This window comes from Eleutherodactylus coqui, chromosome 6 (genome assembly GCF_035609145.1).
Source record: "Eleutherodactylus coqui strain aEleCoq1 chromosome 6, aEleCoq1.hap1, whole genome shotgun sequence".
NCBI classification, from domain to species: Eukaryota; Metazoa; Chordata; class Amphibia; order Anura; family Eleutherodactylidae; genus Eleutherodactylus; species Eleutherodactylus coqui.
In genome coordinates, this window is record NC_089842.1 from 179,118,289 (window position 1) to 179,136,333 (window position 18,045).

At 42.3% G+C, this 18,045-nt stretch overlaps 1 protein-coding gene across 1 annotated transcript in view; it reads right to left on the minus strand.

Annotated features, from left to right (window-relative positions):
* Window positions 1-3: 3 nt before the first annotated feature.
* Window positions 4-18,045, minus strand: part of LOC136632989 (transmembrane protein 62-like) — a 49,848-nt gene continuing 31,806 nt past the window's right edge. Inside the window, exons 9-14 of the mRNA XM_066608344.1 lie at window positions 13,204-13,363; window positions 10,946-11,059; window positions 9,829-9,913; window positions 7,625-7,729; window positions 6,452-6,570; window positions 4-6,249 (exon numbers count right to left, since the gene is read on the minus strand). Of these exons, the coding sequence (XP_066464441.1) occupies window positions 5,923-6,249; window positions 6,452-6,570; window positions 7,625-7,729; window positions 9,829-9,913; window positions 10,946-11,059; window positions 13,204-13,363 (910 nt within the window). The 3' untranslated portion in view covers window positions 4-5,922. The remainder of the gene's footprint in view (window positions 6,250-6,451; window positions 6,571-7,624; window positions 7,730-9,828; window positions 9,914-10,945; window positions 11,060-13,203; window positions 13,364-18,045) is intronic.

The window sequence follows — 18,045 nt, forward strand, 5'->3', positions numbered from 1 at the left end:
CGATATTTTTATTGAGAAAAAAACCCTCAAGCCATTTATCTCAATTTGAACATAACTTTTATATTAAACATCTGTAAAAAATGCATAATGATAATAAAACCATTTAATCATGTGTTCAGCTTTCTTTAAAATACATTAAGCACAATGTGTGTACAGATTAATAACAGGCATAGATTATTGAGAATGATTGAGGGATACAATCATACAACTAGATCAAGAACAATGGAAATAGACAATATTGTCATCCCTCTGAGCTGCACCAACAGTGCACTACAGAGCATCATAGCCCCATAGAAAATCTTTCATGGTCACATGCTCAATGTAATTTTCTATACAGTCACAATCGAATGTCAAAACTTCCGGTGGATTTCCCCTTAAACGTGAGGTATACCTGCAAGTCTAATGCATTTAAGGGTAAAACCAGTTGTGTGTATAGCTCCATAGTAAATACAAACATAGGTGACTTTAAGAGGGCCATAATAAAGAGTGCATCTTATAGTCCACATTACAGCCACAATATCCAGCTATCCCGTGGTTCTAATAAACAGGATGTTGATTCAGTTGCATGTAATTAGTTCTTGTATACTGGGTTTGGCAGAAGCATGTATACAGCAGTATATTTATAATGCCCTTTAACACTGCCTGGTTCATTGTTAGCAGCTTGCCTGACTGTAAAAGCTTGCTTTCCCACAGGACATTCAACAGAAGCGTTGATTTTAGCACAAAACACAATTGACTCCTGCTGACAATCAGCCAACATAGACTGATTTACTTTACAGAAGTTTGTGCAGAAGTTTCAAAATGTTTGGCGTGGAAACCAGGTAGTAAATACGTGACAATTAGCAGCAATTTCTAGGTGTGCCCAGCAGCAGGCGGTGCCAGTTTAACAACCCTCATACATTATAACAGCTTGCTCTAGCTGTTGTCATTTGTGATGGTCAATTAGTATACAAGGTGCAGGTTTTAGTTGTGACCTAGAATAGAAAATAAAGACTTTGTGCAGGCCTAGAGGAACTTATGTGCTTTCTTCCACCTGCAACGGTAGGGTCTAGTATTGCAGCTTGGCTCCATTGACGTGAATGAGACAGAGTTGTAATAGCATACCCAACCTGTGGCCAGAAGAAAGAAGCCTTACGTTTTTTCAACCCTAGACAACCGCATTAAGGTGCTTTAAAATAATTTTAAAAAAATCACATATTAGGTTATATGTGGAAGTGGCGAATTTGTTACCGTTTTTACACCTAAAATCTGTATCAGAGTATGGTATAATACGAGTACTGTCTAGAAAAATAAATAAAAACCCTGAATTTTAGGGCATTTCTTGAATTTTCAAATATAGGACATGTGCTATATGTGGTCTATTTTAGCAGCATATCAAAATACTCAATAAATGCAGGTTTTGACACATCTACAGCAAAGTCCAAGAAGGAAAACTTCCACCACATGCAAACTTAAGAGACATGCTATAGAGCAGGAGGAGCCAAGCAGATGGATTATATAGGTTTTTGGGGACAGATTCAGTGTAACTTGTATTTTATGCAAGAAACCTCTGTCATTTCTGAGCTGAACAGTCCAATGGGCGGTGCTATAAGTGATTGACAACTACCCCTGTATGTAGTCATACACAGATAGCTGCCAATCACTGATAAGCTTCGCCCATTGGACTGTTCAGCTCAGGATGAGCAGAGGTATAAATGAATGAAACACAAGTTGTACTGAATCTTTCTCCATACAAGCGTATATCAATCTGCTCAGCTCCTCCTGCTCTGTGACATGTCTGCCATTTTGACAGGGCGCTCACGCTGATAGATTCCCTTTAAAAAAAGAAAAAAAGAAGAGTACCTACACTTTCACGCTGGAGCTCTTGTGCTTCTTCATAGCCCCATCTAGTACTGCTGAAAGAAGCCAAAAAACAGACTGAACACAGGCGCTCCAGCGTGAAAGTGCAGGAATTCTTTACAACTGAAATGGATACCAAAAGGAACGCAAGAAAACCTCTTGTGTGAAAGAAAATACTATTTTTTCGGTAAGAAATGTATGGATGTTAAAACAAAAACAAAAATAAACAAAACACAAAAGTGGTCATACAGAAGGTGCGAGCGCCCAGCACAGAGGAATCTGATGCTATATGCTTCAATCAACTATTGATATTAAAATTTGCCTCCAGCAGGAAGGAAAGTTACATTTCCATATTCAAAGCTCAGATGCTTAATAAATCTATGTGAAGCAGACTAGATAGTAACCAGCAAATGGTTATCACATATATATTCTGTTCATGTGTGCACTACAATGACACTTACAATAATCAGCATTGTCCTGGGAGCCCTGGCGCTTGCTCAAATGTATTATACTGGGGGAGGGGGGGGGGGGGGGGGCAGAAAAGGTATCTTAATCTATCTGTATGTTAAGTTAAAAAAAAGTAAATAAATTAATCACTGGAATAGCTCTTTAGTAACCCTATTATAACTGTGTGACAGGCGCTGTGTATATATATTTTGTCACAGTTCATCTTCCTGGCCATATAATTAGGGTCTTTAAATTATTTAGGTAAATATAGAAAATGATAATTTATGATGTCCACGCAGCAGGCAGAAATGGTATGACCTCTAGCTAACGCTGTGCTGATGCATCATAGGATTAATATGAAATTGAAAGTAAAAAAAAAAAAAAAATCTCACTATCAAAATGGTGTTTGATAAGAAGCAGCTAGGAGGCTGCACTGCATAGAGGAGATCTTCAGAGTGTGACAGGCAATAATATCATGTGGAGGGTCAGAGCTTGAAAAAATGTGTTTTCATTAAAGTGGTCATTTTAAGACTTTGGTTCATCTGTGAATCAGAGAAACTCACAGGATTACTACAATCTTTGTATTTTCCTATGATATGTTTTTTTTGCAGATGATCTTTACAATACGTCTGACCCAGTTTGATTTATATATTTCTCACCAAGGATCTATAAGATTGTGGGCAGCATCAATGCTCCACAGGAAATATTTTATGAATGGTAAAGGTCCTTTAATGCGTGTCTGACTGTTCCTTCAAAAGCTCATTCGCCTAACAATTGGGTCATGGAAAAGCAGCAATGATCAGCTGGTAGTTCAGTTTCTGGGAGCACAAAAATACTCACTGATCAGCTATACAGCTCCCCATGTGAACAGGAAGATGTACAGCCAGCCAATGAGGAGGAACAATTGTAATCATTCATCCCAATGAGCCAATTATTACACAAGAAAATGAAATGAGTGCCCATTGACATCACCTGTTACATCGGGCTGAGAATTCAGCTCATGTAAAGGAACCTTAAGTAGAAATAATCACGAATACAAATGGTTAATAGAGGAAAGAAAATAAAAGTAACAATGAAATAATTCCATTGCTTAGACTCGGGGCTCCTCATATGGAACTATTATAAGCTGGTGTGCATTTCAGAGTTGGCCAGAGCTACCAGGACACCTTCACACTGAAATCCGACGCAAATGTTTCTGCGTAGATCCAGCTTCTAAAAGTGTCAAACGCCATGTGAATATACCCCAATAGAAAACTAATAGCAGTCCATGAGTGCTTTGTATGCCACAGACTACAAAGTGTGGCATGCTTCATTAAATGCCATGTTACTGAGCATTGTCATACAAAGCAAACAGAGGTGGAGTATACAGCACTGTATGATGGAGCAACAGAGTCTCCATGTACAGCCTATGGCATTCTGCTCTATCTTGTATTTAGCAGAGTACACAGACATTTGCTATAATTAGTACTACTCAATTTATGCCAAGTTTTACATTTCACATATTTAGTGACATTCATATTTTGAAATGCACAGATGCTTTGGAGTTACTTAACCCCTTAGTGACATGCCCATTTTATGCCCCAATGACAAACCAATTTTTAAGTTTTTTCCCCCCAAAATGTTTGTGTCCAACAGAGCTCTATAAAGGCTTGTGTTTTGTGGGATGACCTCTAGCCTTCATTTACCCCATTTTGGGAACACAACATTTTGATCAAATTTTTAAATTTATGTTAGAGGAAAGAAACAATATGCAATTTTGACAGATTTTCTGTTTATGGCATACACTGTGTGCTATAAACAATATGTTAAATTCATTCTGTGGGTCAGTACGATTAAGTCTTTATATAGCTCATTTTTTAGCGTTTTCATGCTTCTTTAAAAAAATAAAATATTTTTTTATTTTATTCTATAGCCGCATTCAGAAGACCACTAACAATTTTCTTTTTCATTAGTGGTGCTGTGTGAGGGCTTTATTTTTTTGTAGGACGAGTTGCAGTTTTCAATGTATCATTTTAGGCAAAGCTGTATAACGGTAGGTTCACACACTGCTTTTTTGAGCCAAAGCCAGAAGTGGATGCTAAAGATATGAGAAATATAAAGTGTATTATAGGTCTCCTTCCTGAGAGATCCTCTTCTAGCCCTGGCTTTATTTTTCTGTTGATGGAGTTGTACAAGGGCCTGTTTCTTTGTGGTGCAAACTGTAGTTTTGACTGACAAACTTTTGGGGAACATATGACCTTCTGGTCAGCCAAGCTGACCAAAAGATAAACTCAGTAGTATTTTATTTATTACTCACTGTGCGCGATAAAACCCCTTTTTTTTTTAACAAATTTTCCAAGATGGTGATCTAGATTGCTTGTTTTTCACTTAAAGGGGTTCTGTCAGTAAAATTTAAAAAAATGTATACTCACCTGCATCCCTGTAGAGTGTAACCTGTAAAAAGAGTAGTTAAAAAAACCCAAAGCTAACTTACCTAATCCCGCTCTTCCCTCTGCTGTTTAACTAGTGCGTGGGCACGCTCTCATCGACCACGCTGTGTCTATCCCGTCGTCCTCGGAGAGCCCACGGCGAGTGCGCAAGCGCGCCGGGAAGGGGGCGATGCGCACTCGCCGTTGAGTCTCCGAGGACGGCAGAGTTTAGATGCGGCCAGGCCAAATCAGTGGGCTACGTATCACTTGTGATGTGTCGACCACTGACCCGGGCGGCAGAAATTGCTGCCTGGCATGGTCGGAAGCTGGAACTTTGCCAGCTTCTGCCCTGCGATCGGACGGCTGCCGGAGGAAGAGAAGAGCAGCAGCCTCCCGGGGACCAGCCCTGTAAGGCACAATATGAATTTTTGTTTCCTGACAGAACCCCTTTAAATACTTTGATGGAAACTGAAGAGGAAAAAAATAATGATTTATATATTTATAATTATATATAATTCCCATTAGTTGACTAAAAAAATTATACGAACTCTTCTATATTACACTGCAGTACTTCTGTATTGATGAGTATTCTGGCTGTGCTGTTGTCCTATTACACCCTCATAAGGTGAACTAGGCCTCCAACTGACATGACAGCTGTTTGCTAACCCACAATCACATGATAGGCGCTCCCTTCCTCTGTCTAAACACTTACATGCTGCAGTCAGCATTGGCTGTGGCATCTAAGGGGGTTAAAAAGATATGTCAAGACAGCTCCTCTTTAAATTCATCTCGGCTGACTGTCCCAATATGCACGGCAAAGCTGACAATTTAGTAACAGTAACTAGAAGTGTCAAGTTGTTGTGTGCGCTCTAGTTGTGTGTGAAAACTTGAAAAATAAGGTTTTCTTTGCATGTAAAAAAACGGATTTAAGTAATACTCATTTCACAATTTAGATCCTTTAAATATTCTTTTGTTTCACTTGTTGGACCATCCAGTTTATACATCAGCATTTTTATTTCTTCTGTCTGATGTAGTGAAATTACAGCTCTGACAGGCCTGATCCAAGCAAATAGTCGTCATATACGATTAATGTGGAAAAAAACAAGCAAATCCAAACCAGCAGTAAATTGTTCCAATACAACTTGGTGTCCTATATGTCATTTAGGATTACAGTAGTATAACGCACCATGCACACCCCAACTGTTAATAATTGACAGGTGAGCCAAGGTCAAGTGCTTTGGCAGTTTTTTAGCTCAATCACGTAAGATCTCAGTTCTGCAGAGTTAAATACCCATACTCTCCTACCCAAGAGAAGCGTGGCTACCACCAACCACAGCTTCATTGGAGAGAGGAAGGTTGCTAAGGTGCCATAGGTTAACATCAAGAAGAAGATGGAGAAGATTTGCCATGCCAGCAGGAGAAACATGAAGAAGTGTATCGGGATGCAGACTATCTTCCTACTATGCTTCAGATGAGAGAAGAAACAGAATCCTCTACACCGCAGCAGCAAACACCAGCAGAGGTACACAGTCATGGGAATATTAAAGAACAACATCTGCAAAGAGTCAAAAAAACCAAAAAATATTAAAGTACAAAAGGTACAGTACCTGTACACATTATTTTATTTGCCCCCCCCCCCCCCATGTATATAGCTACTCTGCACAATAGAAGTGCTTCTGATGCACAACATATAAACTAGATACATAATTCGCACAGTTAAAGTGAATGCTTGGGTGAATGACTATTCATTAACAAACCTGTGTTATTCCAACCATATATGTCAAGCTTCCTTCTAAGAAATGGCCCCCAACAACCACACCGAACGCAAAGCAAGCTCCCACGTGGCCATCAATTATTTCGCCAATAAACCAAGGACCTGCAAATTAATCAGTGTTACTTCCACATTTAAATAAAGACATGTGCGTTTGCATATGTTTGTTTTAACGTTTTCTCTTGCATATGAAACACATTTAGAGACTTACAAATATTTTTTTTCCCCAAATGCATGCAACAATAATAACTCTGGTTACCAATGAAGACTAAAATTATTATATTTGCTCAGCCTACTAAATTTATCTTCATTTGGCCCAAAGCACATGGGCGTATTTGCATTGCGGAATCCGTAGTAGGCATCCACCTCTGGATTCCACAGCAAACATGCTATAGAGCAATTGCTGTTCCATGTCCATGAGCGTAAATTATTTGCAATTTTCCACTCGCGGACGGAAAATCGTAGCATGTTCTATTTTGGCGTGGATTTTGATGTGGATGGCTTCCATTGCCAAGCGACAGCGTCATCTGTACCGCGTATGTGCATCGGCCAGCACATCCGCATTACAGATAAACAACACTGCGGACAGGGAGTTGGATTCCGCATGCTGAATCAGACCCGGCCATGTGCATTTGGCCTTTGGGTGTATTTACATGGGCGAGTGTGAAAGCTTGAAGAAATGCAAAGCTACATTGTGCTCGTGAACCTGCGATTATTATGAGTTTTGCAAAAAAAAAAAAAAAAACGCATCACATTTCTGCAACCTGTTTTTCACGAGTGTCAAAAAAAGCCACATTACACGCGCTTGCACATTACATGGCGATTGAGTACAATGTGATTTTTTTTTGCAGCTCCACTGAAAATAACAGGCTCCAAAAATAGGACCTGCTGTAATTTTTCTTTCTTGCAACATTAATTAAGAGAAATCGCTCATGTAAATTGAAAATTGATACTATTGTTTTCAAAGAGTCTAACGAGTTGTGTGTCTCGCAACACACAAAACTTGCATGGGAAAACTGTCCGTGTAAATGCACCCATCGGTGCAGGAAACAAATTTGAAAGCGTTAAAAACATTATGTAGACCAGTCACAATAGCATAAAAAACCACATATAATCGTACTTTATTCTATAGAAATGCTGTAAGAGGTATTCCACTTACCCACTGCTGTGTAGAGATTGAGCAGTAAGATAGTATAGAAAAATGTATTGTTTTTGCTTAGGACATGCATGGAGAAAGAAGCCAGTCTGAAATATCCAGGGGGGCCTAAAATATAAGAAAAACAGATCAAAGGGGTTGTTCTAAGTTAGAAAAACATGGCTGTTTTCTTCTAGAAAGTGCCACACCAATCCATGGATTGTGTATCAATAAAGTGAATGGAGGTGAGCTGCAATACTACATACAGCCAGTGAAAAGGTGTGGCACTGTTAGATTTAAATAGCAAAAACTTACAGTGGTCTTTTGAATCAGTCCGCTAATTTGAGCCCTATAAGCTAAGCTTATCGGCTCAAATAGTTGACATGCCGAGTCCAGGAACGCAAGATCTATATTTGCTTTCCCTGCTGTTACCCAGTTCTCAGCACTGAAACCAGTCACTGAATGGACAGCTTAGTCATGTGCATAGAATGGGAGGACAACTTTCCTATGATGCCGACTCAATGCAATCAATGGCGGGTCTGAGTGCTGACAACAGGGAACGGCAAGGAAGGCAGGTATAAAAAAAAAAAAAACTTACAACCCCAGACTCAGAGGTGCAAAAAGATGGTAATCTCTTTAGGGGGTTATAGTAGCTGATACTCTGAGGGCAGCGCAAGGTAGCGACAGTCACAATGATTACAGTGACATGTCTGCCGTGTGGATCTGTGCAGTAGTTTGGAAGAAAATTACATTTTATTAGTAGCAGCACATGCATAAAGGACTACTTCAAGTAGTTCTGGATATTCATGAGCTGCAGGCTTGTCCTGTCTACTTGCCTTCAAGCCAGTGACTGAATGTTGTCTGCTTATAGCTGAGTAGAGAGAGAACACTGCCAATCAGCAGGCCACGGGTAGGGTTGTCACCCGACCGGTATTTTTACAGCCAGGCCGATGCCGGTATTTTTTAATTTTTCTTTTACCAGCCCTATTGGAGGCCGGTATTTTTGAATGTTTCCTGCAGGGAACAGTTGGTGGAGGACGGGTACACGGCCGGACTGCGGAGCTGACGGCCGGACTGCGGAGCTGACAGCCGGCTTTGATCCCCTGCTAATAGTGTATGGGTTGCTAGGAGTAAGGGACGGGGCTTATCATTAATGCAGCTCTATGGAAAGAAGAGGGAGCAGAGTGTGAGGAAGGTAATGAGGAGGAGCAGAGAAGAGGGAGCAGAGTGTGAGGAAGGTAATGAGGAGGAGCAGAGTGTGTAGAATAAAGAGCCCCTGTCCACGGCTGAGGCGGAATACCGCCAGCGATATTCCACTGCCAGGGAGCGCTAACAGGTCTCTGCGATGAGCCTGACAGATAGTGCTTTCCATATTTTCCGTGGTGAGCCTATGGAAAGCGTTCACTGCGTTACTCGATGGCTGGATTATCACCACGGGTAACACAATGAACAATCGCAGTGGACAGGCAGCCCAAAGAAGAAAAAAAATGCGGTGATAAGCCACGCCCCCTTTTAACCATGGACAGTATTTTTTGTGAGAAAGGTGGCAACCCTAGCCACAGGGTAGAGGGAGCATGGCTAGGTTGCAGCTCGTGAAAAGTTCTGGGTGCAGCTGCTACTAAGTGCAAGTTTCTCCCAAATTACTGCACAGAAACAGTAGACTCCCTGCAATCATCAAGCCTATCACTACCTTCTGCTGCTCTCAATGAGCTCTACAAGAAGATGGTGACAGATTCTTAAAATGTAGCTTACAGGGCTCAAAGAAGCTGACAGACTCTTAAAATGGATCAAACAAGATCATTGGGCAAAAGGATTGGAATGTAGTGCAAATGAAAAAAAAAAAAAAGCAGCAATTTTTTTCTGTTTGCTTTCAACCAAAGTTGGAGTTTTTTTGTTTTTTTTTATTATTTATTTTTTTACTTAGTATGTTCCTACATCTGTGAATGTCTTCATTGCCGGAAGTAGTTAGACTACAGCATTAAAGGGACCCTTCACATAGGACAGAATATTCCACAACAGTGTTGTGGAATATTCATCCCCAAAATCCACACTACTAGCGTGCAGATTTTGTTGCAGAAATAAAAATAACAGAATTCTGCCGGAAATTTTGCATAAAAGTCCAGTTACCAGTGCAGATTTTGGGAGGATATTCAGGGACGGCGTACTTCACAAGGCTGTTGCAGAATATTCCGTCCTGTGTGAAGGTTATAAATGATTTTTCCACTTACCCCTGAGAATAGTTCGCCTTTTGAACCGATAAAATATTAGTAAAATGAGCTGACTCAGTACAGCCAGAATAAACAGCACCTGCGACTGGAGAAGAGACAACCGTTTTAGTACCATTTAGTAATTCTCATAATACCTGATCCCACAAAGTCAAGGACCCAGGATGATATATTGGATAATGAGACATAATAAAAAATGATCATAATAAAAATTAGCCTGCATCCATACACATTAACAAAACCATGCAGCTATTAACACGACTTAATCGCTGCACAGTGATGGTGGTAAAACTGTAGCATTATTGGTAGAACTGTCTTACTATTTAACAAGCTGTAAACTATATGTGGGTGCAGTTTCAGCCAAGTTGGGCAAGCTAATCAGTGTGTTCCAACCCTCAATGGTGTTGGAGTAATGGGAGGTTCAGTTTCAAAACAGCTGAAAATCCACTAGTTTGTTCAGGATTATTCGAAATCCCAGCCCACTGTGGAATCCCAACTCTGCTTCCTCCAATGTCACCAGCATCCTGATGCCTTCCAAGAGCGCCCCTGGCAGCCAAGGAAAGCAGTTCCATGAGTGTGGCTCTCAAATCTCCAGTGGAGGGAATGGGGCCTTGCCAGGGGACTCTTGCCCAGAGGAATGCTGACCCAATGGAACCCAGAAAGGGAAGAGACCAGAGACCCCAAATGAACCCCCATCAATATGTTAAAAGAAAAAAAACAATATGGCCATCTCTGCTTCTACCTTTAGTAAGGACAGGAAACCACTGGGAAATTTATTGGGAAAGGGCTACGCAACCTTTCTGTGTCCCTGACCCTACAGAAGGAGGGGAGCAACCTCCATTGGGTGCTGTCATCAAGAGGACGGAGTGTAAAAAGGCATTGTCCAAAGCCAACAACCCCTTTAAATCCAGATGGAATTCTCGGTCAGACAATTCCAGCAATGTTGCTCAGGTAGGCTATATGCCATATGGCTCAAGAAGGGGAGGGTCCTACAAAAATCCCATGTGGAAACTAGCTAAGCAGGTTGTTTGTCTTGGAACAAAAGAGGACATCGTAATCTTAAAGAGACCTGCATTACATACGGTGGTGACCTGGTAAACATGAAATACATAGAACTTACAACAACATAATGATCCATAAGAAGAATTAAAGATGGAAAAATGCTAAAGCTGACAGCTGCATCATCCTCCAAGCTGAACAAGTGGCTTCTGGATTGACTTCCTTCTGCTGCATCCTATAAAGGAAAAGGTTACATAGTGACGGTGGGTACCATATTTTAAGAAGTAGGTGAAAAATAAGAGGAGTTAGTGAATTCAATATCACAACCACCTTTACATAGAAATCCACAGTCGTTGCTCATAGACAGACAGTAAATATTAACATTTTCCCTGGTGTGACGTACTGCAGCTCTCATTAAAGGGAATCTGTCACCATCTTTTGCAGCTCAAAATAGCGACAGGCACCCCGATTACAGTGATATGCATGTCTGGTTGTTACTAATAAAATGCAAGTTTCTCCCAAAGTACAGCACAGATACATGCAGCACTATAATCAGCGTGACTAACTACCTTATACTACCTCAGTGACGGCTGCAAAAAGATGGTGAGAAATTCCCTTTAAGGTTATTAGCGAGAACCAGTAATGTAGCATTTACTAAGAAAACAAAGCACTGAAGGGTGCTCAGCCGAGGGTGCATGCGCTTTGAATTCAAAGTGGGGAAAAAGGTGCTGCCATTACCAAAGAACAAAAGTATTGTGCAGTTGAAATTCAACGTGCCAAATCCTCATGTGCCTGATATTTGCTATCGGGGGAGAGTTGGGAGGCCACCACACACCTTAGACGATCAGTCTGTCCCACCAATATCAGCAGATTTGGTCGATCTATAGCAAATCTGTATAGCCGCTCTTAGCTAATACTGGGGAATTCAGAGAGCATGGACTACGTCTCTATTTGATCCTCATACCCCTGATAGCACATACTGAAAAAGGTTTCATATTCATGAAAAAAAGTTACAGAAGTCTTTTTATGGTACTTTTAAAAGGCGTTGTCCCAAGAAGAAAACTTCTGTTCATTTGCCCTATAAGGCACTGAAGGTAAATGCTTGGCTGGCAGTGGAACCTGGGGTGAGGGTCACATTCAGCATTGGGTCATCTTTGATGGGAAAAGTCCTTTAACAAATATACTATATTGTAGATTAATATTACAGTATATGCACAACAGAAAAAGCAAAAAACAAGCTGCCATTCACAACTCTAGATATCTTATCCCAAGTTTTTAGGATTTGACAGGCAGATCTTCCTGCAAAGGGTTATAGATGGTTGTTTGGAGTCCGACAAGTCACAGCACTCAGATTAACAAAGTCTTCTTTTATTAAAAGCACAATTACAAGAGGTGAATGAAGTAGCCCATGTCTGACTCATGATTTGTCAAGGCCTCCTCTATAGAATGTGTTCATGGCAATTCCATTATGCTGCTAATCATGATATTGTTACCTTGATATGAGAATGCAATTCTATATTATCAAGGCGAACAAAGGTAATTTTCAAGCTTCAGCACTATGGACAGCTTTACAAGGACTATGTGATTGTAGTTAAAGGGGTTGTCCCGCGAAAGCAAGTGGGGGGTATACACTTCTGTATGGCCATATTAATGCACTTTGTAATGTACATTGTGCATTAATTATGAGCCATACAGAAGTTATCAGAAGTTATTCACTTACCTGTTCCGTTGCTAGCGTCCTCGTCTCCATGGTGCCGTCTAATTTTCAGCGTCTAATCGCCGGATTAGACGCGCTTGCGCAGTCCGGTCTTCTTCTTTTCTGAATGGGGCCGCTCGTGCCAGAGAGCGGCTCCTTGTAGCTCCGCCCCGTGCCGATTCCAGCCAATCAGGAGGCTGGAATCGGCAATGGACCGCACAGAAGCCCTGCGGTCCACCGAGGGTGAAGATCCCGGCGGCCATCTTCACCAGGTAAGTAAGAAGTCACCGGAGCGCGGGGATTCAGGTAAGCACTCTCCGGTTTTCTTTTTTAACCCCTGCATCGGGTTTGTCTCGTGCCGAACGGGGGGGGGGCTATTGAAAAAAAAAAAAAACCGTTTCGGCGCGGGACAACCCCTTTAATGGAAGGCAAATGCAAGAAATCTGAAGTTCTCCATCTTCTAGTTGGTTTGATCCGGCTAATAATAATCACTATATTATACAATTATGTTTCACAATATAAAAACCAAGTGGATGTAATATCTTATTTTTTTCTCATTCCACTTTCTACACAATGTACAAAAGCAGGATATATTGCAAAGATCCGTAACATATGGGCACTGTTGTGCAAAACTGAAGCACTTTAGATAGCTGCATTTACACGCGCCTTCTATTTCCTTTTACCTCAGCTTTCACTTTGATCTCGTGGAGCCCAGTCTTATAATTTTCAGCCATCCATTCCAAGACATATAATGGACCAGATGAGTGCACAGCTTCCCCCACTTCTTTTCCATCTAAGAAAACTTTTACGGACGTGATAGGATGCGGAGAAAACACCAGGATTCTATATGATGAAAATAAATAAAAGCATTATTAGGGGACAGCCACTTTAGGGTGTCAAATTATTGGCCATGGTATAAAATAACATAAGGAGTAACACCTGGTATGTATAGCGTTTTTGATTCCTAATAAAATGTCTTTTCTCAACTTATTAAAAAAAACAAAATAAAAAAAAACAAAAAACAACACTTTTTGGTTAAAAAAAAACAAAAAAAAAAAACACAACAGGACAGAAGAGCTAGTTTATTGTTTGTTTACGCAAGATAAACGAAATGAAAACTAAGCATAACGGAAGTCCTGTTGAAAAAAATCTGGATCCATTCAAGTAATCAGGATGGATGTTTTAACTGAGCCACACGTGTACAGGCCTCTAAGCGTGTTCACACGGAGCCCATTTGCTGTGGACTTTGGTGGGGAACTGCAGCAGATTTCATTCTTTCAATTGAACGGGTGAAATCCGCTGCAGATCTGCAACAAATCCACTACAGGTAATCGCACCCTAATACTCATCTTACTGGTTCTCCCACTAGCTTCGTTAACCAGGCTCAAGTGATGATCTGTCTTCTACCATTACAGCCAATCACTGGCATCGCTACACCAGCCTTACATCCGATGAAAGGTTACAGTAGTCAATTCTTGACGTACTACGTCATTGCTAGAGTGTAATAAAGGACTGACGGGGGACCAGGGAAGCATCATAAGAGCAGCAGGCATTGGTAAAGTGAGTATTGCTCCTTATTTTACACCGATGTCAGCTGTTTGTAAAAGATTTCATGAAGGTGGAAACTTTCTGTAATGTAATTTACAATCTTTTATTATGATTACCATCATTACTAATTTTGCCCTGTACTTTCATCTGTACTTTCCAGTTTAGAAGTTCCATCTCAGGAGCTGCCGACCAGGAAACAACTGTTCTGTTTAAGTAATCATTGATTTCAAGGAGAACTGAGGGGCTTCAGTTCGCCTTCCTTCTGTTTGATTTCTGGTTTTTTTAAAAAATTAAAATAATGCAGACTAATAAGCAATAGTTTTTGTAAAAAAATGTAAAAATCAAGATAGAAAAAAGGCTTCCATCTTTATGTCCCACATGGGTGACAGAACTAAAATATTTATCCCTTTCAATATTTACAAACAGGTTTTAAAGAATGTCATAAGATGGAAGGAACAAACAAGGTATATTTATGAAGACTGGCGTTTCATGACTCCATTTTAGGGCTTATTCACATGGACGTATATTGGCCGGGTTTTTACGCCCGCCTGATATAGGCTGCCCCTCTTTGCAAGAGGAGGCGGCGGGATGGGGCGGGGGCTAGTGTGCTCAGCTCTTGCCCCCTGCCATTGTTTGTAATGGGAGGGGCGGGAGAGGCAGAGTTAAGCCCCACCCCTCACAAACATTTGTGAGGGGTGGAAAGGGGGCGGGAGCTCAGCACACTAGCTCCGGCCCCATCCCACCTCCTCCTCTTGCAGAGAGGCAGCATATATCAGACGGGCGTGAAAACCCGGCCGATCTACGTCCATGCGAATAAGCCCTCAAACTGAAGTTTGCTGGACTAAAATGCACTAAAGTTTATTAAAAAGGCAAATGACTCTTAATTTGATATTTCTTAGGCTGCCTTTAAAAAACTGAAAATAAAATCTACTCTTGCTATGAGAAGATTTTGATTTGCAACACTGACCTAAATTTGCCCCATCTCCTCCCAGTAAACTCACCTCTTTTCTCCCTACTTTCCAAAAGTGTAGAGAGGAATAAAAAGTCACAAATTGCAGTGCAAAAGTAGCATGTTCCAAAATGGACTAAAATATCATCATGTGACAGCAAGGTGCCCCCTGCCACAGCAGAGCTGCAGGGTCCTAGCAAACCCTGATCAGCTGTGTTAGTGACTACTGTCACTGCAGGTGGAGGCTTTCCCTGTAACTGGAGATCCAGATATCAGAGCCAAAACCAAGCCATGTGGAGAGGTGGAGGCACAGATCTGGAAAAGACTCCAAAAACTTCTGCAATATTCAAAGTTCCCAAGAGCACAGCGGCCTCCATAATTCTTAAAAATAAAAAGTTTGGAACAATCAGGACTCTTACTAGAGGTGACCAATCCATGCAACTAAGTAATCAGGGAGGAAGGGCCTTGGTAAGAGGTGACCAAGAACTCACTGGTCACTCTGGCTGAGCGCCAAAGATCCTGTGTGCAGATGGGAGAAACTTCCAGAAGGTCATCCATCACTGTAGCCTCCACCAATCTGGGCTTTATGGCAGAGTGACGAGAAAGAAACCTCTTCTCAGTAAAAGACACATGAAAGCATGCTTGCAATTTACCAAAAGGCATCTAAACGGACTCAGACTGTGAAAAACAAGATTCTCTGGTCTGATGAAACCAAAATTGAACTTTTTGGCTTTAATTCTAAGCATTATGTCTGGAGAAAACCAGGGACTGCTCATGATCTGCCCAATACCATCCCAATACCAGCAAAAAATCCCCAAATCCAGGTGTGTAAGACTTGTAGCATCATATCCAAAAAGACTGGAGGCTGTAATTGCTGCCAAAGGTGCTTCAACTGAGTACAGGGTGTGAATACATAGATCAGCGAAAAAAGGGTGATTATACCTACCCGATAATCAGGTTTCCAGGAGTCTCCACGACAGCACCACCTGAGATCGCCTCCTCCCGATAGGACAGGAACACACCGAGAGGTTAAAATCTCCCCCCCTTCCTCAGTGTATTATAACGAAACTGCCAGGGCAAGAGCGAACTTAAAATTTTTTTACCTATCTGGTATTTTTTATTTATTTATTTTTTTAACGTATATACCTATTAGCTTTTTTTTGGGGGGGGGGGGGGGGGGAGGGAATGTACGGGTGCTGTTGTGGAGACTCCTGGAAACCAGATTATCGGGTAGGTATAATCATACTTTTCCCAGGTCGTCTCCACGACAGCACCACCTGAGACGTACCAACTAAAGTTATTCTAGGGTGGGATTGCCACCGAGAGGACCTTACGACCGAAGGTCATGTCCTCGTCTAGCTGTACTTTTACCCTATAATGTCTGACAAAAGTGTGTGGCTTTTTCCACACTGCTGCCTTGCATATCTGTTCCACGGATGCCGAGCTATGCTCAGCCCATGAAGTCGCTACTGCCCTCGTGGAGTGGGATTTAAGAGCCAAGGGGGCCTCCTTCCCCAGGGTCCTATATGATTCGCTAATGGCCAGGCGGATCCACCTGGCTATAGAGCTTTTAGGCTGGGTTCACACAGGGCGGATTTGCCGCGCGGCATTTGGCCACGGCAAATCCGCCCATGGCCGCTAATCTCGGAATTAGCTAGCCATGTGGACGAGATTTCTCAGAAACTTCGTCCAGACGGGACGGCCAATCCGCTGTGGTAAATCCGGCTGAAACCGTGGCTGCGGCCGCCGCAGCAGCGGTTTCAGAAGATGCAGCATGTCTATTTACCTTTCCTTTTTTGTTTATTTTCGTCGCGGCCGTGCACTCCTCTATGGGAGCGCCGGCCGCAATGGAAAAGCAAGCGGCCGGGCCGCTTCAAAGCCGCCGCGGCGGTTCTCCCGGCGGAAATCTCGCGGTTTTCGCTGCGGCCAAACCGCGAGATTTCCGACGGGAATCCGCCCTGTGTGAACCCAGCCTAAGCCGCTTTTTTCCCCTTGTTAGGGCCTGAGAATTAGACGAACAGGTTGTCATCCTGCCTCCAGGGACCTGTGGCATCGATGTACTTCAGGACCGCTCTCCTGACATCTAAGCAATTTAGTTCTCTCTCGCTCTCGTTTTTTGGGTTATTAAAGAACGAGGGGATTACTATGTTCTGGGCCCTATGGAATAGAGACCCTACTTTAGGCAAGAAGGTTGGGTCTGTTTTGAAGACTAGTTTGGTGTCAGTTATCTTTAGGAGCGGGTGGCGGATGGATAGGACTTGTAGCTCGCTGACCCGTCTGGCTGAGGAAATTGCTACTAGGAAAATTGTTTTAATTGTGAGCATTCTTATTGAGAGCCCCTCAATTGGTTCGAAGGGTTCCACCGACATAGCCCCCAAGACCCGATTTAGGTTCCAGTCTGGGCATATATTTGTAGGTCTAGGTCGCAACCTATCTGCCGCTGTCAGGAATCTACTGATCCACCTGTCTCCCGCTAGCTTAGTGTCGAATAGGGCGCTAAGGGCTGCCGTCTGGACTCTTAGGGTGCTCGGGGAGAGGCTCATATCCAGGCCCTCCTGCAGGAAATCCAGGATTAATGGGATGTCAGCACCGCTGCTCAAGGAGTCCTTCCCCTGTCTCCAAGAGATAAACCTCTTCCAGATCTTTTGGTAGATGCGGTTGGTTGTCTCTTTTCTACTTGCCAGTAGCGTCCTGACTACCTTGTCCGAGAAGCCCCTGCCTCTCAGTATGGATTCTTCAGTATCCAGGCTGTTTTAGTGGAGTCTGCTTATATTGGGGTAGTTCAGAGGCCCCTGTGTTAGTAGATTCGCGTGAGCAGGAAGGGTGACTGGATCCTGGATGCTCAGGTTTCTTAGAAGGCTGAACCAGCTCCTCCTTGGCCAAGAGGGAGCCACTAGGATCAGAGTGCATGCCTGTGACCTGAAGTGCTGCAACACCCTTGGGATTAATGGAATTGGGGGAAAGGCGTACACCAGTTCTCCTCCCCAATCCTGGCTTAGGGCATCCACCGCTGTTGGCCGGTCCTCCG